At 45.8% G+C, this 22,665-nt stretch overlaps 1 protein-coding gene across 1 annotated transcript in view; it reads right to left on the bottom strand.

The window, feature by feature from the left end:
- Nucleotides 1-355: 355 nt before the first annotated feature.
- FAXC (failed axon connections homolog, metaxin like GST domain containing) overlaps nucleotides 356-22,665 on the bottom strand; it is a 63,145-nt gene continuing 40,835 nt past the window's right edge. The window contains exons 5-6 of the mRNA XM_004580362.2: nucleotides 12,108-12,224; nucleotides 356-1,010 (exon numbers count right to left, since the gene is read on the bottom strand). Coding sequence (XP_004580419.2) covers nucleotides 721-1,010; nucleotides 12,108-12,224 — 407 coding nt within the window. The 3' untranslated portion in view covers nucleotides 356-720. The remainder of the gene's footprint in view (nucleotides 1,011-12,107; nucleotides 12,225-22,665) is intronic.

The following is a 22,665-nucleotide window of genomic DNA, read 5'->3' as shown; positions in this document are numbered from 1 at the left end:
CACCACTTCCAAGAGGTTTAAAACGCCATACAAGTGTCACCCCATGAGTCCCCACAACACCCCTGTGAGGTAGGTAGGTGGAGAGTATTGTCATCCCCACTTTACAGGTGGGAAAAATGAGGCACAACAATAGTAAAGGACTTGCCTGAAATCATACAGTAATCACTGGCAGGGCTTAGAATGGAACTTCTGATAAGCACCTACCATAGTGCTTCGCACATAGCAGGTGTTCATGGAATATCTGCGTTTTATTTGATTTACATCTCAGCATACAATATACACATCAAGTACAAGCAAGCCACCACAGGACACTTCTCACCTACATTTTTTTCCTGATCTCTCTCCTTATTTCAAACTCTGGAGCAAGAAGGATGTTGGAGAATCCATCTCACAGCTAAATTCAAGCTGCAGAGAATCAACATAAATGCTATCAGTGGACAACCCACTCTTCCAACTGCTTTCTCACCTATATTGGTTTTCTAATGAAAACAAAAATGTATTTCAGGAACCATGCTGACTTTTGTTTTTGCCTGTTTGTTTTAAATGGAGCCATCAGAATGGTTCTTTACACAAAAAAGAAATAAGGCGGCTCTAGTCCAGTTGGTAAGTGAAACCGTGCAAAACACGGAGATCTCCCAACTCAAAGGATTTCCACCTGGGAAACTTGACCGACCCCAGGGAGTGGCAGCTCCAGAGGAAAACGGTCAGTGAGGGCACGCATCACTTGCACTGTTCATGGTCTGTGTAGTCATCCATGTCCACATCAGAATCAAAGAGCGAGTGTCCGGTGAAATCCGTGTCAGGGGTTCTGGAAAAACTATTCTCCGCTCCCTCGTCTTCGAAGGTCTCTGTCCTTGAGTAAAAGCTGAAATCCAGCAGGGGGGTGTGAGTTTTGCTGCCTTCACTGCTCTCCTCAGACTCGTAGATGGTATTGTCATCACCATGGTGCCACTCAGGCCAGAATTTCCTCCTTATCCTCTCACAGTACATGGCGAGATTGATCAACTCACCTGCAGGTGGGAAGGAAAGCACAGGTCAGATTTCAAAGGAACCATCTACTTGTGCTGTGGTCTGAATGGAAACGTTGAAATCCTTGCACTATGGACAGACACAGAAGCATTGCATATAAAAGAAAGTCAACACTCCCCAGACCTCCAATCTGCCCATACCACAGTCCCGGACTTCCCTCCTATGAAGAACCATGGAAAATACATGTCTATGGTCTACAAACTCCCATTATGGCATTCTATTACGGCAGGCTCAGCGAATTCGGACATGCAGTCACTGGGTTTTCCAGGAAATATGGAAGAAAATAACTTTTCCCAGAGACGTAATCAAAACATCTGGATTTCTATAGATGTGTTAAGTAGGATGAGAGTTCAATTCGTGAGCAGGCTGGATGAAACAAAGGAATGTGGTCTACAGTGACAGGAGCTATAGCAGGGACAGATCAAGAAGGGCAGATCAATTACCACCCTGGGCTCCACAAAGCATCTCACAGTATAGCTCACACACCCAGAGAACATATGCTGCAGCTGGTTCAGGCTTACATAAATTTTTGTTTGCAATAGAAATAAATCTTTTAAAAACAAAGTCAGAGACACAGAGAAAAGAGATTGAGAGGAAGATCTTCCATCCAATGATTCACTCTCCAAGTGACTGCAACATCTGGTGCTGTGCCAATCCGGAGCCAGGAGTTTATTCCAGGTTTCCCGCACAGGTGCAGGATCCCAAGACTTTGGGCTGTCCTCAACTGCCTTCCCAGGCCACAAGCAGGAAGCTGTATGGGAAGCTGGGCTGCCAGGATTAGAACTGGCACCCATATGGGATCCCGGCTCATTCAAGGTGAGGACTTCAGCCGCTAGGCCACCATGCCGGGCCCTTACATGCATTCTTATGCCATGAAAAATAGTAACTGCTGATCACATCAGGTCACCCAGAAATAAGCATTCACTCCTCAGATTTTTATACTTTTTTCAAAATTTATCTTAGTAATCTTTACATAGTTGATTAGGGCACAGACGGTCAAGGGTTACAGGAAAGTGGGTAACACCTTTTTCCACATTAATATTTTTTCTGTCTGTATCCAGGATGAGGGAAGAGATAAAGGGAAAAATCCCACCCAGCCTCCCACCCATCCCAGGTCCCCAACATGGGGTATGCTCCGAGGGTCCTGCTCATGCAGCTTTGATAGTTCAACAGTTCTGAATTGCTGCCAATCTCGCTGCTCCAAGCATGATGAACTCTTCAGAATCCACTAGCTGACAGTCTCTTCATGGTTGGGGTTCTGAGATCAGGAGTTCAGTTGGAGGGATCCCCATAGAAACTTCATCTGAGTGATTTCCATACCAGATTTCTTGTGTGTGTTTGCCAGTACAGGGTCCGGCACAGTCCATCGCCCCAATCAGCTAATGCACATGCTGTTCGTTGCAATTGCTGGTCAGTTCTGTTTCCAGACCCGTCTTCCACATGAACCAATGGGAGTTGCAGTCCAGCTCGATCCTGCCCACTTCATACTCAGCCCTCACGCAAACCAGTGGGAGCTGCAGCCTAGTTGGGGCGACTCAACATAACCCCCACCAGGCCTGCCCCTTACCCTGGTTCCCATGCTTGCCAGTATGTACCGCAGACTTGTTCAGTCTGTCCCACATCCCATTTAGCTTTCATGCATGTCAATGGGTATTGAAGCCTAGTTCAACCTAACCAGCCCTACTATCCAGCCCCACACACATACTGGCAGGTGCTGTTCTGTCCAGCCACCCCTGCCCCAATCCTGGTTTTCATGCTCTACAGTAGGAGTGGTAACCCAAGAGGGAGGCACCCACTATTTCCCTACTACGCCACTCACACTCCCGGATTATGCACTCTCCAGGAGGTTCTGTGGTTTAACTTGACAGAATTAGCTCCCAGTGCCAGCCTCTGCCAGGTGATACTGTAGCAAAGCCCAACCAACCCCCACCCACTCTAATTTATGCTTACATCAGTAGGAAGTCAGTCCAGCCTGGCTTTTCCCTGATCTAACTCCCATGAGGCCCACAGGTGTTGTAGCCCTGCCTGGTCTGGTCTGCCCAATCCCAGCTCACGCTCTCCAGTGGGAGTGGCTGTCCAGCAGAGGAGCTCTCCACATTCCCCCTACCAGTTTTGCCCCCTCCCTCCCTGGTTCTTACGTGTGCTGGTTGGGCACTTCAGCCCAGTTTGGTATGACCTACCTCACATTTACATTTGCCAGTGGGTGTTGTGGCCTGGCCTGGCCTGGCCTGGCCTGGCCCAGCTCACCCTCAACTCCAGCTCAGGTTGTGGGAGGTTACAGCCTAGCCCAACCCAGCCAGCACCTCGTCCTAGCCGTAATGTGTACTGGTATGTGTGCAACCATATCTGGTCCGACCCACACTCTGTTCTGGTGCTCAGATTCACCAGCGGGTGATGTGAACTGGTTCAGCCTGGTCTGCCCCCGACCTATGCCAAATGTATGCTGGTGGGTACCTTTCCCTGCCCTGGTCTGGGCTGCTCCCTTTCATGGTTCTTGCACTCACCTGCAGGGACTATATCCTGCCAGAGGAATTGCCCAGACTCCTCCATCAGAACCTCTCCCAATGCCAGATCTCGCGCATGCCAGTGGGTCCATGGGCCAGCCCTACTTAGTCTACCTCCTGTCCTAGTAGGAACAGTGGCCTTTCCTGACTGGCCTTCAACTCATTCTGGTTCTTACTGTTGGATATTTCAGCCCAGCCAAGGCTCATCCATACCCAGACACAGCTCACACATGGCTCAGTAGGGGCAGAGACCTAGCCTAGTCTGTTCTACGTCTACTCTGGTCCTCCAGAGCACCAGATGGTGCTGAAGTCCAGCCCAGCCTGGTGCATTCAGTCCCAGTCCACATTTGTGCCAAGGGAGACTGCAGCCATATCCAGAGCAGAACGCAGTCCCCACTCCAGCCCCCGCACTCACCAGTGGGAACCCCAACCCAGTTAGGGTGTCTTCTTAGCTCCTCAGTCAGGCCTGTTCCCAACCATAGATCGTGCGTGTGCCAGTGGTTGCTCTGACCCAGCTTGGCATGGCCCCTCACCTGTCTCAGCCTTTGCCTTCGATGCTGTGGCCTAGTATCCCTGGTTCATGCAGACCAGTCGGAGTAAGAACCTAGCTCGGCATGACCTACGCTCCATCCTAATTTCTATTCTTCCTAGTGAGTTAAGGTTTGCTCGGCCCTGCCCAGTCCACTCCTTCCAGTTGCAGCTCAGCCTACCCCACATCCTGTTTTAGTGTGCACATTCGGGTGCTGCTGCTATGACCTGCCCAGACTGTTGTCAGTCTTTTTATCCATAAGTGATAGCAGGTTCCATGATCACACCACCCAACTCACGAGCTAACCAGCAGGACTTGTATTTCCACAGGGTTGGGTCCACACTTCCCCAGAGAATCTACCCCTGGATCTGGCTCTCTCACATGTTGGTTGATGTCTTTACCCTGCCAAGTGTGACCCATCCCCTGTTAACTCCACTCAGGTACTGGTACCTAGTCCTGCCAGACAGGCCCCCTGCCATAGTTTTCGTGTGGACTGGTGTGTGGCAGTCAGTGATGTTCTACGCTAGCAGCCCTTCTCAGGATTCACAGGTGGGCTGGTGAATCAGTCTGGTCCAAATAGAACTTATGGAATCCCCCTCCAAACCCTCAGATCTCAGTCCCAATGCTTACAAGCAAGTTCCATGACCCCATTGCTAGGAATAACACAGAATTCATCCCTCACCTACACTCACACTAGCCTTATCCCTGGGTGTCCCTAGGCAGCAATTATATATACCCTAAAAACCCTAGAGCTCACCGCTGGGCGGCCAGGAGGCAGAGCCTGGTGCCAAATAGGCCACCCAAAGCCTAGGACTCGGTCACCATGTGGCGACAGTGGGCTGTCTCCTTGGGCTGAGTCCTGGGCATTGGGTCCAACCAGGTTCCAGTACTCTCCACAAGTGGGTCGCCACCAGTGCAGAGGGAGATTTTTATACTTTTTTCAAAATACTTTTTATTGGACTGGTTCTATGCCAGCCAGCTGAAAAATTATGCTGGTATACATAAAACTTTACCCTAAGTAATTCCTCAAATGGATAACTGGGCACAGTGACTTACATCCCTACTTCAGACACCTGCATTCCATCTCAGGGTGTTTTAACTGCTTAACATTGGATCCACCATCCTACTAATGCACAACCCAGGAGGCAGCAGATAATGGTTCAGGTTGTTTGGTCCCTGACACCCACATGGGAGACCTTGATGGAGTTCCAGCTCCAGACTTTGACCTGGCCCTGCCCCAGTAATTGTTGGCATTTGAGAAGAGCCAGCAGATGGGAAACAACACACACTCTGTGTTTTTCACCTTCTCTTTCCCTTCCTCCATTTTTCTGTGTGCACATCATTTTCAAATAAAATTAAATTTAAAAAAAAAACTTAATAGGAAACAGAATTGTCTTTATAGGTAATGTGATTGGACAATACAACATATTTTTTAAAATTTAGAAAATGAAACAGCTTCAACTAGTTAGTCGATAAACTTTTCTGTGAATCAAGAATACACTTTAGGAAATGCTTACTTCTTGTAGACTTTGTCTAAAACATGACTGTATTGCGCCTTCGTTTACTAACTTCAAATGAAAAACAATGAAAGTAGGTGAATTTTTGCCCTTGAACCACCAGATGGCAACGCTGCTTACAAAATACTGTCACTAGCTCATATAGAATGTTATCCTAAGACTGTCTGACTAGCTGGAATCCTTTTATCTATTAATTTTATTTGATTTGAAAGATAAACATTTCCAATCTCCTGGTTCACTCCTCAAATACCCACAACAAACTGGGCTGGGCCAAGACGAGGCCAGAGCTGGTAACTCATAGTTGAGCCACTACCTACTGCCTACCAGGTGCACATTAGCAGGAAACTAGAATCAGCAGCTGAGCCAGGACTTGGATCTAGGCCCTCAGTTATAGGACGTGGCTAATCAAGCAGCATCTCAAAATGCCTGTCCCTGGTTTGCTATCGTTTTTAAAATCACATAAGTATTCAATTAGGAATCTATGTGTAACTGCAGAAAATTAGAATGTATAGATAAGCAAAAAATACAAGTTACAATAATCCCATTCTACATATTTGTATTTGTCCAGAAATGCATATACTTTCATATACATACACACATATATACATACCATATTTACATCTGCTATATGGATTTACATTTACTGTGTGGTCTGTGTTCTAGTCTTTTCCATTTAACAATATATAATGAGCATCTCTTATTTTTACACTACAAGTACCTTGATAATTGCACAGTATTTCTTTTAATTTTTTTATTTTAAAAGTTGTTTACACAGTTAAAAGGGATGTACACTGTAGACCTCTGATTTAGGATGGGGAAGGTCAGGTATAGAGGAAGGTGGGTGGAACAAATGTTTCAGCTTTTTTTTTTCTATGCCCACAGGGGTGGAGGAGGAAGAGACCATTCCTTGCTATCACACTACATCAGAGAATGGGGGACAGTCATTTGATGCCTTAGAGACCCCAGTGTGGGGAAGACTATTTCAAGGGTGTTACTCGAGTAAGGCTCTGAGAATTCTGCAAAGTTGTTGGCTTCATGGCTCAAGGGTTGAGAAAGTGTTTTCAAGGTCTATTGGTTGACCAAGGCCACTTTTGTGCATCCACAGACCGACACTTGCTACAAAGCTTGGCTAGAAGAAGGGTCCAAACTGTTTTGCTTTCCATGCTCTGAAGAGGCAATCTGAGTCCCCTGCTGACCTAGATGAGCTGGCTGTCATGTGCCCCATGTGCATCTGGCCATGCTGTCCCCTGCACAGGCATCAGCAAATGAAGAGGCCCAGTCCTGACAACATGCACTACAAGAATTAACTATACAGGCTGTGATTTTTGCAGTGGCAACAGTCCAGCAGGTGGGGCGTGCCTCTAAGAAACCTTGTCTCAGACTTCACTCTTGTGCACGGCATGACTGTTCAGGTCAGTTCAGTCCATCACCTCTGCCAGCCAACAGACATACCAACGCATGCAAGCTGCCTGGTCAGTTTTGTCTCAGACCCATGACTCAAATGTACCAAAAGGTGCTGTGGTCCAGCCAACCAGCCCACCACAGACCTGGCTCTCAAGCCTACCAGCAGGCATCACAACCTAGTCAGGGAGACTCCCAATAATCCCCACCAGGATTGTCCGCAGACCCAGTTTTTGCACATGCCAGCCTCTTTTGCAACCTAGCCTGGCCCAGCCTGCATTCCACTGGCTCTCCTACACACCCATGGATGCTACAACTTAGTCAACCCCCAGAACTGGCCCTCATATATGGCAACAGGGCTGTCGCCTCGTCCAGCCAGGTCTGTCCCCAGCCCAATCTTGTGCCTGCCAGGGATTACTGTGATCCAGCCCGACATCACTAACATCCAGTCCTGGAACTTCCCAGCTGGTGCTGCAGCATACCCTGGTTGGCCCATAACCATTCTGGCTCTCATGCCAGCAGGTGCTACAGCCCTGCCTGGTCTGCCTGCTCCCAATCCCAACTCTCCCACTCACCCATGGAATCCAGTGGCCCAGCAGATGAGTCTGAAAGGTTTCTATACTGAGCCCTCTCCCAGCCCTAGGTCTTGTGTTTGCCAGTGGATGCTGCAACCCAATTTGAGATAGCCTGCTCTCAGTCTTGGCATTTGTCAGTAGGTGCTGCAGTTTGGCTCAGTCTGGCTCATCCCCAGTCCAACTCTCAACAGCAGGTGCAAGAACCTAACCCAGCCTGGCCCACTCGCAGACCCAGCCCTCAAGTAAACTAGCAGGTGCTGCTGTCCAATCTGGTCTGGCCTAGTACTACCCTAGCTCTCCATCCTAGCTCTCACTCATGCCAGTGTTTGCTATGGGCTGACCCTCCCCTAGATCCAGTTCACACGTATGCTAACAAGTGCTGCAGCCTAGGCTGGTCTGGCCTGATCCCAGCCCCATCTCTCATGCTCACTAGCAGGGACTATGGCCTAGCAGGGGAGTTCCTCAAATTCCCCTTATCAGGTTTGCGCCAAGTCCAGATCTTGCATGTGCCAGGGGTGCTGCTACCCAGACTGACATGGCTGCCCCCAAGTCCTGGCACTCACAGGCAGGTACTATGGCCTAGCCCAACAGGTCCACACGCATTCCAGTTCTCACCAATGGTTGCTACACCCTAGCCCAGCCTGGCCCACCCCCCAGATCCAGCTTTCATGTGACATGGCAGATGTCACAGCCAAGCCTGGCCTGTACCACATCTGTTCTGGCTCTTGCAAGTACCAGCAAGTACTGCAGCCTAGCCTAGTCTGGCCTGTCCAAGACCCAGACCAGAGCCTTGGCTCTCCACTAACCCGTGGGAGCTGCGGCCCAGCAAGGGAGTCTCCGGAGTCCCCCTGTCAGGCCCATTCCCTGATCTGGTTCTCATATGTGCCAGCAGATGCTGCAGCCTGATCTGGCTTGGCATGTCCCCAGACACAGCCCACACAAACGTTGAAGACTGGCCTGGCCTGCCCCTATTCCCAGCTCTTGGTACTCCCCAGAGAGAGATTGCAGCCTAGTAGGAGAGTTCTCCAAGTTCCCTTATCAGGCCTGCTCCCAGCCCAGACCCCACATGTGCCAGTGGGTGTAGTGGCCTGGGTTGGCATGGTCTGCCTTCCATCCCAGCCATAGCATATGCTGGTGGATGCTGCAGCCTGATCCCACCCAGCCCCCTCTCAGCCCCAGCTCCTGTCACATGAGTTCTTTGGTCCAGCCTGGCTTGCCCTGTCAATACCTCCAGCTCTCCATGCAAATCAGCAAGTGCTGCAGTGCCAGTCCCACGAGGCAAGCCCACAAGTGCCCTATAGAATCTGCCTCCAGATCCAGTTCTTTCACATTCTGGTAGGTGCTGTGTCCAGCATGATTTTGCGTGTCTTCTGATACTTGCAAGCAGGTACTGCAGCATAGGCTAGTCAGGAATGACCCCTAGCCTCAGTTTTTGCATGCACCAGTACTCACTGGGCAATGTTAAATAGCCTAGCCCAGGTTTCCCACAGGGTGGATGCTCTGGCCTGGCCCAGCTTCCCCTCTAAACTACTCCATCTCAGCTGCCTTGTCACGTGCGAATACAGTGGCCAGTCTGTGGAAGACCCCATAAGCCATTCCTCCCTTGCCTTCAGCCTTCTCGACTCCAATTATATCCTCAGACAATCTGCAGCTCCTCCCCCACCTGGGGGCTGGGGTGGCATGTTCCAGCCTGGTATTCCCTGCCTCCCGCACTTATCTTAAGGGATATTGGCATAATTAACCCAAATTCGGCATTAACCAGGCCCAGAATGCCTGCCAGCTACTGATTGCTTTTCTCCCAACAGTGTAACACCTGCCTAAGAACAAGACAACCTAGGAAGTTGCCTAGAGCTGGAACAGCATTCATTTAATGGGTGAACCATGTTTTACTTGTTTTCATCAATCCCCTGTCACAGGCCATTAGGTTGTTCCGTATTGATAGCCAAGTTAATTTCATTCTGTAGCTATTATTAAACAAAATAACATACTTGCATTTTGGGAAGTTAGAAATTAATAAGACCACCAAACAGAAACTTTTTGAATATCAAAGAAAACCAAAAGTATTTATCACTAATTTATCACTAATACAAGATAATCATGTTAAAATTTTCATGGAAGTTTCTTTTTTCTATTTATTGCCACTATTATGTAGTATCTTACGTAAAGTTATTATACAAATTTTCTCAGGTCAGTTAAATTTTATTGTATTTTTGACAATCTTTACACAGTTAATTACAGTAAGAAGGTTCAAGGGCTATAGGGAAGTGGGTAAGACTATTTCCATATTGTTTCCTTCATGTATGAGGTAAAGGGGGATATTGAGGGAGAAGCCCCACCAAGTTTCCCTCCCACCCCGGATGTGGGGCATGCTCTGAGATCCTTGCTTAAGTGGTTTTGATAGTTTACCAGTTATGAAATTGCTGCCAGTCTTGCCACTCCAAGCATGATGAGTAGTTGAAGAATCCACTGATTGACAATAGTCCATCATAGTCTCCATTTGTCCAGTATTTCGCTGCCAACATATAGCTGAGGTGGTTGATTGACTTGTTCTGTCCTCTGTCTTTTGATGGTTAGGGTTCTGAGTCTGGAAGCTCGATTGGGGAGATCCCCAAAGAAACTCTGAGGTATTCCCAGACTCGATTCTTGCAAGCACAGGGCCCGGCACAGTCCATGACCCCGATCAGCTGGTGGTTGCAATTGCTGGGTTGGTTCTGTTTTCAGTCCCGACTTCCACTGGAACCAATGGGTGTTGCAGTCCAGCCTGGGTCTGCCCAGCACACACTTGGCCCTCACATAAACCAGTGGGAGCTGCAGCCTAGTCAGAGCGACCCACAGTAACCCCCACCAGGCCCGCCTCCTACCCTGGTTTGCCAGTACGTGTAGCAGACTAGTCCAGTCTGTCCCACCTCCCGTTTGGCTCTCGTACATGTCAAGGGTATTAAAGCATAATTCCATGTAACCAGCTCAACTATCCAGCCCTCACGGATGTTGAGTGCCTCTGTCTATACACCCCAGCCCCTGTCCTAGGTTCCGTGCCCTCCAACGGGAGTAGTAACCCAAGAGGGAAGAGCCCACTATTTCCCGCCCAGGTCTCTCTCAATCCCGGTTTATGCACTGTTCAGGTGGTTCTGTGGCTTGACTTGACAGAATCAGCCCCCAGTGCCAGCTTCTGCCAGTTGATGCTGCAGCTAAGCCCAAACAACCCTCACCCACTCTAATGTATGCTTGAACCAGTAGGAATAATCAGTGTAGCCTGGCTCTTCCCTGATCTAGTCCATATGAGGCGCACAGGTGTTGTAGCCCTGCAGGTCAGTTAAATTTTTCTAAAACTTGATTGCTTAAATGAATGCATCCCAGGGCCAGCATTGTGTTATGGTGCCATTTGCAACACTAGCATCCCCTATCAGAGTACCAGCTCAAGCCCTGGCTTCTCCTCTTCCGATTTACTTCCCTACTAATGTGCCTGGGAAAGCAGGCAACCCATAAACCCTCAGAAAAAGATTAATCATCCAAATCACAACACAGCTGTAGTATAGCATAGTATAGCCATAGTGCAAGTATTGAAGATGTGTTTTTGAAGAACATTCAATGACAAGCAAAGTGGCCAGAATATTCCGTTAAATCTAAAACATTAGATCATGACTATCAACATTATGATCCCAACTTTTAGAAACTATATGCACTTATTCTTGACAAAAGATGAGGTCACCCATGACACTATTAACGTCATAGCTTTCTGCAGACGTTAGTGTCATAAGTTATCTCTTATTGGTTTATTTGTTTGAAAGGCAGAGTTGGGGAGAGGACAGAGATATAGAAAGAGGGATCTCTATGCACTGGCTCATCTCCCAAATGACCACAATGGCCAGGGTTGGGGCCAAGGTGAAGCCAGGAGCCAGGAGCCTCATCTGGGTATAACACTTGATTGTAGGACTCAAGTACTTGGATCATCTTCCACTGATTGCCCTAGCATATTAGCAGGGATCTGGATCTGAAATGGAGCATCCAGGGTTCAAACTGGCACTCATGGAATGCTGACATTGCAGATTGAAGTTTTGCCCACTATACCACACTGCCAGCCATTTTTTTAAACTTCTTGCCTTTTGTAGGTGATATGCCACACTATATCTAGTTCTAGATATAGACCCATATCCAGATAAAGATAAAAACACATGCACATGTATTTTAAGATTTATTAAATATTCAGTCTGTCCTTCTCGCTTAAATTAAGGATTTTATATTTTAGATGGTTCCAGAAGTAGCCGCAGCACTGGATATTCCAGAAAATGATGAGTTACCATTTCCCTAAGGAGGATAAGCAAGCCTACCAACCAAGTACACAGGTAGAAATCCAACCCCATTTCAGCAACAGGCAGTAAAGTCTCACAATGCAAGCAGTTGGAAAAGAACTGATGTTTGGCTCCAAATAGCAGAGCCTCTTACCTTCATAAGGCACAGCCAAGCCTGTGGCATTGGCTCAGAATTCTCTCTGATATCCATACCCATTCATCCCCAGAAGCCCCCAAAATCTGAAGGAGTTTGTAGAACTTGCCTTTGATGAGCCTCTCAGGTCTTGTCCCTGGTAAGGTCCACATTGCCTGTGCCAAGTGTCCAAACACAGTGGCGTCAAGTGTGGAAAACTTGGGCCCCATGATGTATTTCTTATCACCTGCAACAGACAGAACACAGAAGTCACTGGGACGGTTCCTCCCACCCACACAACCACATTGGCATTCAGTACATTTTAGGTATGTGCTGTGTGCCAAAGGGCTTTGCAGAGTCGAATGCATGCAGAGTTTTTTTTAATCATTTAGAACGCACAAGTAAAATGAATTATACAATTCTGTACGTTAACCCTTGAGGTAGCAAAGCAGGAAACATAGCAAGATAAGCAGATGAGAAAGGATGTTCATGGAAAGAAGTGAGAACTGGTCAGAAACAGATCTCTGGGGAACCTTGCCTTCACTACTCAAAATTTAAGCCTGGGGAGGGGAGGGGTGACACAAATCCTCCACCTGCAAGAACCAGCATCTCATATGAGCACTGGTTCATGCCCTGGATGCTCGCTTCTCATCCAGCCTTCCTGCTTGTAACCTGGGAAAGCAGCAGAGGATGGACCAAAGTCTTGAGACCCTCCACCCACATGAGAGACCTGGAAGAAACCCCTGGCTCCTGGCTTTAGATCAGCTCAGCTCCAGCCATTATGGCCATTTGGGGAGTGAACCAGCAAATGGAAGATCTTCCTGTCTCTTATCTCTGTAAATCTGCCTTCTCAATTAAAAGAATTTTTTTAAATTAAAGCTTGTGACACTTCAAAGCACTTAGAAGTTTGTCCAAACCATCGTAACAATAGCCCAAACCAAGCATTGCCAGCTCCAGCACTCGTGTTGCTAAGTTAAGCGCATTTCCTCAGGAAAAAAATTCAGACTACTGAAGAAGTTTGAAGCAAAGGTTTTCATGACACCCATTGCCTTGGCAAAGTCCTCACCATTGAGACTAGGCTAAGAGCAGCTATAAGGTCACAGGTTGAGCCCCTGGCATCAGGCACTCACACTATTGCTCCCGAACTAAGTCAGGCCTTGTCACCTGAAACATCATACTCAATCTACTTAAACTTCCTCATGTATTCTCGGCCACTGCGAGATGTTGTAACACAGGGAGACAACATAGCTGGAGATGAATCTATTTCATTCAATCCCAGCACCACTATAATTCATTGCAGGAAGGACCTGGTCAATAATTAGCCTGTCAAAGTTTCAGTCTCCCACTTGGAAAACGGTGACATTATGAAGAGTGTCTACTTTCTAGGGGTACTGTGAAGACGCAGTAACACAATGCATGGAACATTTGCCCACGAGGGTGACTTGGACAGTAGCTCTCATGGCGATAGCCCCTCCTTCTCTAGTCCTTTTCATGGCCCACCTGAACTTGTCTCCCAAGACACACCTTTGCTCATGACACTCCCTTTCACACACACCTTCAATATCATATGCAGCTAGTTACAGAAGAATAAAGTCCAAACTCGGCTTGGAATTCAGAGCACATTACACTCTGCCTCTGCACATTCCTTCTGTCTCCCTTATTCTTCCCTTCCCGAGGGCAAACCTGGGGAACAGCCCTACTCCCTGTACACTGGATGAAGTCCCACACCCCACTCCTCCATGCCATGCTCAGCTCACTCCGCCTTTAAGTGATCCCCACTTTTATCTATCTCTACCAGGTCAATTCTCATCCTGCAAGCCCACCACAGCCTTTCAGGCACTCTGCCTATTCCATCCAGTGGCAACAACAACTTCAGCTACCACAACCCATGCCCAAATCTCATTCCTACATATAGGACCTGACAAATTTTAAAGCATTTAATGCCTTTTAAGAATAAAGATTTGTTCTTGTTTGAAATGCAGATTTAGAGAAAAGGAGACAGAGAGGGATCTTCATCCATTAGTTCACCCCTCAAATGGCCACAATAGTGGAGCTGAGCTGACCCAAAGCCAGGAGCCTTTTATTGGGTCCTTTATGTGGGTGTCTGAGCCCAAGGATTTGAGCCATCTTCCACTGCTTTCCCAGGCCATGGATCAGAAGTGGAGTGAAAAAAAAAAAGTGGAGCTGCCAGAACTCCAACTGGTGACCATATGGGATCCTGGAGCTTGCAGGTGGAAGATCACCCAAGTGAGCCACAGCACCAGCCCCAAGGCATTTAATACTTGTTAACGTCAATTTCCACTGGGCAATGAGATGCTGGACTCTCATTGCAAGCATATACCCAGCATAAAGAATCTCAACTGATTTTGAACTGTGGTAATGCAGCAAGGTGGAGGAATCCACCATAGGGGGGAGGGTTTAAGGATGGGTGGGGGGAATCCCACTGCATATGGGACTGTGTCACATAATGCAGTGTAATTAATAAAAGATTTATTCTAGCCCTCCCCCCAAAAAATCAATTTCCAGAGGTTCCAAGTGAAAAAAGCTCTAATTGTTGAAAAGAATAAATAAACAGAACACCTAGCGGATACATCCTGCCCACCCCCAGGTGTCTTCATTGGCCCTTTCTTCACCCAGCTCTATGTACAAACTATTGTCTATGTACGTATTGTCTTTCCAGTTAGATAGAAAGCTCTTTGAAAGTAAGAATCAGGACTATACTACTGTAATAATATAGGGGGGAAACAGGGAGTGGGGAGCTTTGGAGGGGAAAACCCTGAGCCAATGGAATTTTAAAAAATAAATTCATGAAAATTAAAAAGAGAAATGGCAAAAAAAAAAAAAGTAATGGCTGGGGCCAGCATGGTACCATAGCAAGCTAAGCCAACACCTTTAATTCTAGCATTCTGTATGGGTACTGTTTCTTGTCCTGGCTGCTCCACTTCTGATATAGCTCCCTGCTAATGTAGCTGGGAAAGCAGCAGAGGATAGCCCAGGTGCTTGGATCCTGCACCTATATGAGATCCCTGCACCTCAAACTCATTCACTGCAGTCATCTGGGGAATAAAACATCAGAAGGAAGATCTATCTCTTCCTCTTTCTAATTCTACCCTCCAAATAAACAAATGAAAACATACAGTAATTATTTTCATGGAACAAACCCTTAAACCATGTTTTCTACATCCTGGCATGGTCTGGGTAGACTAAGACCATCCACACATCTCATTGGTCTTGTACGAAAAGTTGAAGTGTTATGGAGACCATGCAACAGTAACAGAAGGGGGACTGACTGGGGATGGGAATAGACGCCAGCAAACCAATATTGCACTGAAGAAAACGGAAGGGACTTTTACAAAGTTATTGCTACAATGTATTCCAGGGAGACCAAGGAATCCTTACACTAATACAATAAGCTGAACCTAGCCAAACTGTCTTTTTGTGGGGACAATTAAGTTGTCCATGTTAAGAGTCATTGTCAACAGTCTCTTCATCATTTGAGTCTTACCCAGAATCTAAGTCTGTTTTCACAATCCTTGGAGCCAGCATATGTAGCAAATGAAGCTGCCACGTGACACCAGCATCCCATAAGGGCATCAGTTTACGTGCTGGCTGCTTCACTTCTCAAGCTCCCTGCTAATAAGCAGCAAAAGATGACCCAAGCGTTTGGGCCCTTGCCACCCACGTGGGAGACTATGAAAGTTTCTGGCTCCTGGCTTCAGCCTGTCCCAATCCTGGCCATCTTAGCCATCTGGCGAGTGAACCAATGGATAGAAAACCACTCTCCTTCTCTCCAACTCTGACTTTCAAATTAAATAAGTCTTTAAAAGCAACATAATGCTGGGAAACAAGGGTAAAATATTACCAGGGCAACAATAACAAAGATAGGTAGCCAACAGGAGAGGACCAGGGCTATCGTGAGGAGGGATACACACAGCTCCAGGAATGGGAGGGGGGAGTGAGACGGGGCAGCAAAAACTTGATAAAATGAAATATATACATATATATAAAACAAAGAACATGCTGATTTCCTTGAACTGCTAAAAACCAGGACACAAAGGAAAATGTGAAAGTGAAATCTATAAACTGTGAACTCTGACGTAGAAGCCAATGACTGAGGAATTAATCTTAAAAAATTGGAAAAAACAAAAGAGCGCGTAGCTCTTAATAAAAAATAAATTCATCTTCAAATACATAAACCAACTGAACCCCTACATCAACTAGTACACACAGCATTAAGCCAAAATGTAGTTTGCTCTCCGCATGTTAAAAGTGAAGATGGCCCAATTCCTTGGGCCACTACACCCATGCGAGAGATCTGGAGGAAGCTCTGGCTCCCAGCTTTGAATCAGCTCAGCTACAGCCATTGCGACCAGTTGGGGAGTGGACTAGCAGATGGAAGACCTCTCTGTGTCTCCTCTTTCTGTAAAATCTGCATTTCAAATAAAAATAAATAAATCTTAAGAAAAAGAAGTGGCAGGCTACAGAGTTGGCCAGCAAAAGCAGACCAAGCCTGATGGCACCCAGGTCTCCTGACTTGCACACCATCATCTTAGAGGTCATGATCCCCAGAACAATATGACTGGACCATGAGGTGCCCTGAAACTTGTTCAAACAATATTTCTCCTGTGTGTGTGTGTGAAGCTGTCTTCAGATGAAATTTGCACTTGAGTCAGCAGACCGAATAAAAGGAAGTATCCTCCCTAAACAGGAGTATCCTTGCCCAATCAGCTGAGGGCTCAAATAGAATCCAAAGGCTGAGCCTCTCAAGTCAACGAGAAGTCCTCACTCGACTCTCTGCAAACCAACTTTCTATTACCTTTGGACTGAAAGCATCAGCTCTTCTGAGTCTCCAGCCCCATGTCTTTCAGACTGAATCACCCATCAGTTTTCCTGGACCTCCAGCTCACCAACTCATTCCACAGACTGGGGAATTTGTCAGCCTCAATCATATAAGCCAATTCCTATAATCAATCTTTTTTTTTTTAGATTTATTTACTTTATTGGAAAGGCAGATATACAGAGAGAAGGAGAGACAAAGATAATCTTCTGTCCCATGATTCACTCCCCAAGTGATTGACACCCCAAGTGGCCGCAACGGCCAGTGCTGCACTGATCCAAAGCCAGGAACCAGGAGCTTCCTCCAGGTCTCCCATGTGGGTGCAGGGTCCCAAGGCTTTGGGCTGTCCTCGACTGTTTTCCCAGGCCACAAGCAGGGAGCTGGATAGGAAGCAGAGCCGCCAGGATTAGAACTGGCACCCATATGGGATCCCGGGCATGCAAGGCGAAGACCTTAACCATTACGCTATCGTGCAGGGCCCAATCTCTTCATTTCTAGTCAGGTCTGCTTCTCTGCAGAATCCTAACTAATGTTCAGGAGGAGCATCAATATGCATGTCTTGACAGGTGATATTAACCTTGATCACTTGGTAAAGGTGGCGTTCTTCTCTATAATGTTACTATTTTTCTCTTTGCAAATAATATGCCTGGGAGAGAAACTCTAAAATATTGATTTTACTCACTTTAACTTATTAATTTTAGCAACTGGTGGATATTATCTGAAGCAACTTCTACAATGCTGCTTGCTACCTTGTGATTTTGCTATTTCTCTCATTCCTCCTAAGTGCATTGATTATAACTCTGTTGTCCCTGTGTCTCATTTACTAATGTAATTCAATTATTTATTGATGAAAGAATGGATTTGTGAATATTCATTTTATTCTACAAGACATAATCCATTATCCTTATTTTGTTCAGATTGTTCCATCTTTGGCCTTTGGGATCTTGGCAAGAAGCATTTTTTTCTAAAGATTTATTTATTTTTAATGCAAGTCAGATATACAAAGAGGAGGAGAGACTGAGAGGAAGATCTTCCGTCCAATGATTCACTGCCCAAGTGACTGCAATGGCTGGTGCTGCACCAATCCAAAGCCAGGAACCAGGAACTTCCTCCAGGTCTCCCTCGTGGGTGCAGGGTTCCAAGGCTTTGGGCCATCCTTGACTGCTTTCCAGGCCACAAGCAGGGAGCTGGATGGGAAGTGGAGCTGCCAGGACTAGAACCAGCACCCATAGTGGATCTCGGCACGTTCAAGATGAGGACTTTAGCTGCTAGGCCACACCAGGACCGGCAAGGAGCATTTTTAACAGAAAAATTAAATTAGATTTGATGTTGCTGAAACACACAGGGTCCAAGTTAAAGGTTTCAAGCTTGCAACAATTTCAGGGTCCAGCGAGATGCCACAGACTCTTCAACTACAGGATTTTAGCAAAAAGCAAGTAGTAACAATAGTTTTAAAAAGCACTGAATGGGCAGGCTTGGGTGATGAGGCATCCTGAGCTTCATATGAACTGGTGTAACACCCCAACAGCAGTTGAGGAGTATATAATCTTGGACTCTGTTAGTCCACATTCCCAACCTGGAGGCTAAAAGCCATAAACAGAGGAATCCAGAAAACAGGTTCTCTCAAGTATGCTCCAACAGGCACAAGCTATTAAGCTCCCTCTATATCCCAACCAGGAACACCTTTCCTAAGACAACAAACCACTTAACTATGAGGGTGAATTCCCATCCCAACCACAGCAAGGTGACTTCAGATGCCCAAGGTGACTTGAAAGACTTCCCTGGCTGGGTCTCCAAGTAGCCAGCAGGGAGCTGAGATCAATGAGGAGATGCAAGGGGAATGACCAAACAACCTTAGAGGAGGATCCATAGCAGGAATGGCAGGAGGCTCCACTGATGAGCTGAGAAATAACAGCTGGTCCTGGGTAGTTACAGTAACTGTGATATCTCTTGGGTAGCTGAGGCAGATCCATTATGAAGATGTCCATACTGAATATGCAGGAACCACTGGAGCACCTAACAATGACCAAAACTGAATTGGGAGTACTGAATCATGAAAACCAAGAATGTTATCTGGTGTTATCTACTTGCTCTGTGCACTGCAGACTTGAACCCGTGAGGCTGAATTTTTTCATAGGTTATTGGACATAAATCTTCAGTGACCTCTGTTAACCTTACACTGCTTATCTTGATCTCCGGCCTGACCTACACCATCTCCTACTCTTCTGTTACAGTCAGAAACAAGGCAGGTCAGGGAATACCAGAACACGGCAAAGAGAACAGTATGAGGAAGAGGTTCAACTTATAGATTTGATCCCTCCACCCCATTATCTGTGTCTCAGCCCTGCTAGTACTGAGGTGATGGCTGAGAGATGAGAGAAAAGGGTGAATATTGTGAACAAAAGTACACAGTTGATCAGAGAAAACTAAATCATTATGAATGTGAGAAGAATGAATCTGGCCAGAATCCAAGACTCAAGCCAAAGTGGGGGAATAAGCAAGATACAGAGTAAAAGCATGTTGAACTTGTTGAGCAAGAAAATCAAAAGGAACAAGCAGAAAAACATGAGTCTTAAAGTCCCACTAAGGGTGGGATCTTATATAGCACAGAATCTCTGTAAATTCTCACAAACCTAGGCTGATTGCCTGCTGCCTGGCTCAATGCTTCCTCATTGGGGAGGATACACTGGAACTGGTAGCGTGTGATGCTTTCCAGATCCAGGCAGGACAAGCTAAGGTCTGTCTCTTGTGTACACTAAGCTTCAAAAACACTGACAAATGACCTTACTCTAACCCTACCCTCAGCCCAGGAGCTTCAGATTTAGTGGGTATAAGCAGGACTCAAGAACTTGCTTTTCTAATGACATCCCAGGTAACCTAATGCTTTGCTCCAGGGACCACAGTAGGTCTATAGCAATCATGAAGTAATTCACACAGACTAGCTTGTAGTCTTACCTGTACATATCCTATCTCCTTGTTTAGTTTTTATATTCCTTGAACACATTGGACAAACTATTAGGTGCTAATATAATGAATTCTTTTCTACTCAATGCCAATATTTGAAGTAACTACCTAGGGACAGAACCAATCCAACCTCTTTCCACTATAAAGGGGCTTTCCTAAACATACTCTAACCACAGCCCCCAACCCTAGTTGGTACTTTTCCCTCATTGTTTCTGAGGCAGGGCAGGCTATTCTGTAGTTATATTTTGTCTCAATATAAGAAACTGTATATTTCCCTAGGAATTTGATCACTGATCCCAGTTCTTTCCTCTGAAACAACACAAAGAATTCCTGATCACAATTATTCTACAACAGCAGCCACTGCTATACCCCACTAATATATTCTGAAGTAAAAAGTAGCCACCTGTTTGCACATATTACTATGGGATGATGGGTAGAAAGTTTATACCAGAGCATTGCAAACAGCTACAGAAATGAGACTTTGAATCTCAACTTCTTCCTGTTATTAGTTCCTTTCACATTTTCCATTGTTCACTGTCAACTCCACTTTTGCAATTTGGCTAAATTTCTAAGTGCCTTTATGAGTAGCAGAGAAGACTAACTGTTCTAGAAAATAACAAATTCAAGAAGGACATTAAAGAGAAAGGTAAAAACTTTTCAAGGATCCATCTTTATGAGTCTAGGAAATAAACAACATGTGTTTCACCTGGAGTTCCTTATATTGAAGCACAGGTATAGAGGTGTTAACATGAACACTATTCATATTTCCACTTGTCCCATTGCCATCATTGAGCAAACTGAACAAGAGCTGAAAAACAAAACCTTTGAATGCTTTCCTCAAGGAAAGTAAAGGAGATCATTGTAATCTCATCAATCAGCAAAGAACACACAATTTTCCATTATTCTGCCTGTGAATGTCCCAGAAGGTAAAGCTATAGGAAAAAAATCTACTTCTTGTCCTCTCCTAGTGCTCCTGATCAGACATCTTAGTCTGAAATAATGTTCATGGACCCAGCACGGTAGCCTAGTAACTGAAGTCCTCGCCTTATATGAACCGGTATCCCATATGGGCACCGGTTTGTATCCCGAGCAGCTCCACTTCCCATCCAGCTCCCTGCTTGTGGACTGGGAAAGCAGTCACGGACGGCCCAAAGCTTTGGGACCCTGTACCCATGTGGGAGACCCAGAGGAGTCTCCTGACTCCTGGATTCGGAACAGCTCAGCTCTGGCCATTGTGGCCACTTGGGGAGTGAACCAGCAAATAGGAGAGACAGAAAGATTTTCTATAAATTTGACTTTCCAATAAAAATAAATCTTTTGTTGCTCTTTATTTAGGGTCTTTTATTTGTACTTGTAGGTGTAACATATCAGTACAGAAAACATATGCCTTCAGCCTCTCAAAATATAAGACACTCAAGACGGCAATCCATGCCATCGAGTCAGTGGGCCAACTCTCAATGGCTTGACACTGGGCACAGGTATGAATGTCCATAGCATCATTGAGTGGATCACCTCTGGATGGCTTGACACTGGGCGCAGGTGTGAATTCAAGATTTCCATCCATCTCTCTCAAGGATTCTTCTTTCTCTTCAATATGTCTACCTCTTATGTTACTTTTACTTATATACAACTGACATAGCATCCAACATCCAATTTTCATAGTTTGGCTCATGACCTGCGCTTTTTTACAACAGAAGCTAAATGATGCAGATACCCAACTTAACAATCGTTTTAAAAACAGAAAACAAAAGTTCAACCACCAACTTAGAGGAGTTCTACATACTACTGAGTATTCTACTAGAGTTTCACAGTTTCAATTTAGTATTCTATTTTATTTCCATGACTGGATTTCATACTTGTGAAAACAAACTTCATTTCTAAATAACCTATTTCATCTTTGTTTAATAAAAGCAGTTTTCTCTTTGGCAGAACTATCCCGGGACACAAAACAAACACCTTTTCCAATCAGAGCCCACATCTTCCTTAAACATCAGTAATGATACAGAAAGTTTTTAAAAATTTATCGCAAATAAGCCATATGACCCAACTATCCTGCTCCTACGATTATACACAAATGAAATGAAAACTGCATATGACAAGGGGATCTGTAATCCTATATTTACAGCAACATTATCTACAATAGCAAAGTCATAGAAATAATCCAGATGCCCTTCCAAAGAGGAGTGGTTAGAGAAACTGGTACATCTACTCCATGGAATATTACTCGACGATTAAAAAAATGAAATTATACCATTTGTAACTAGATGGTCCCAACTAGGGACCCTTATGCTCAGTGACATAAGTCAATCCCAAAAAGACAAATACGATATGTTCTCTCTAACCTAAGGAAACCATCATGTAAATCGGAATGTATAGTGATTGAGTAATACAGACTACCTCACCTCCACCTGCTGCCAGTTGGCCCCGTGCCTCCCATGCCCCCCGGTGGGCCCAGGAGCTCGGCCACCAGCTCCTTCATCCATGCCATGCCAGACAGCAGGCCCTCGAAAAGGTCAGCATCAGGGCAAGGCAACTGCAGTCTCCCAGCTCCCCACCCTCCCCAACTTACTTGGCAACCAGGCGTTGCAAGAGCACCACAGAGCAGCGCATCCCGGAAGAAAAAATAAATAAATCTTAAGAAAAAATGTGCATATGTGATGGGCCACTTCCTTTAAAGAGCTCATATTCTCAGCATATTCTAAAATAGCTGCATAGATAGTTCATTCAACTACAGAAGGTTGCTGTGTTACACTTGAGATTATTAATAATGCTGAGGGATGAATCTCAGAATTAAAATCAACTTTGGCAACTTGCTGACGTCTAATTGCACTAATTAACTTACAGTCAGAGACAACATAAGGCAGATGAGGGAACATTCCAGAAGAAG

Source organism: Ochotona princeps, chromosome 1 (genome assembly GCF_030435755.1).
Source record: "Ochotona princeps isolate mOchPri1 chromosome 1, mOchPri1.hap1, whole genome shotgun sequence".
In the NCBI taxonomy this organism is placed as follows: domain Eukaryota; kingdom Metazoa; phylum Chordata; class Mammalia; order Lagomorpha; family Ochotonidae; genus Ochotona; species Ochotona princeps.
This window is presented reverse-complemented; position numbering and strand designations above follow the sequence as displayed.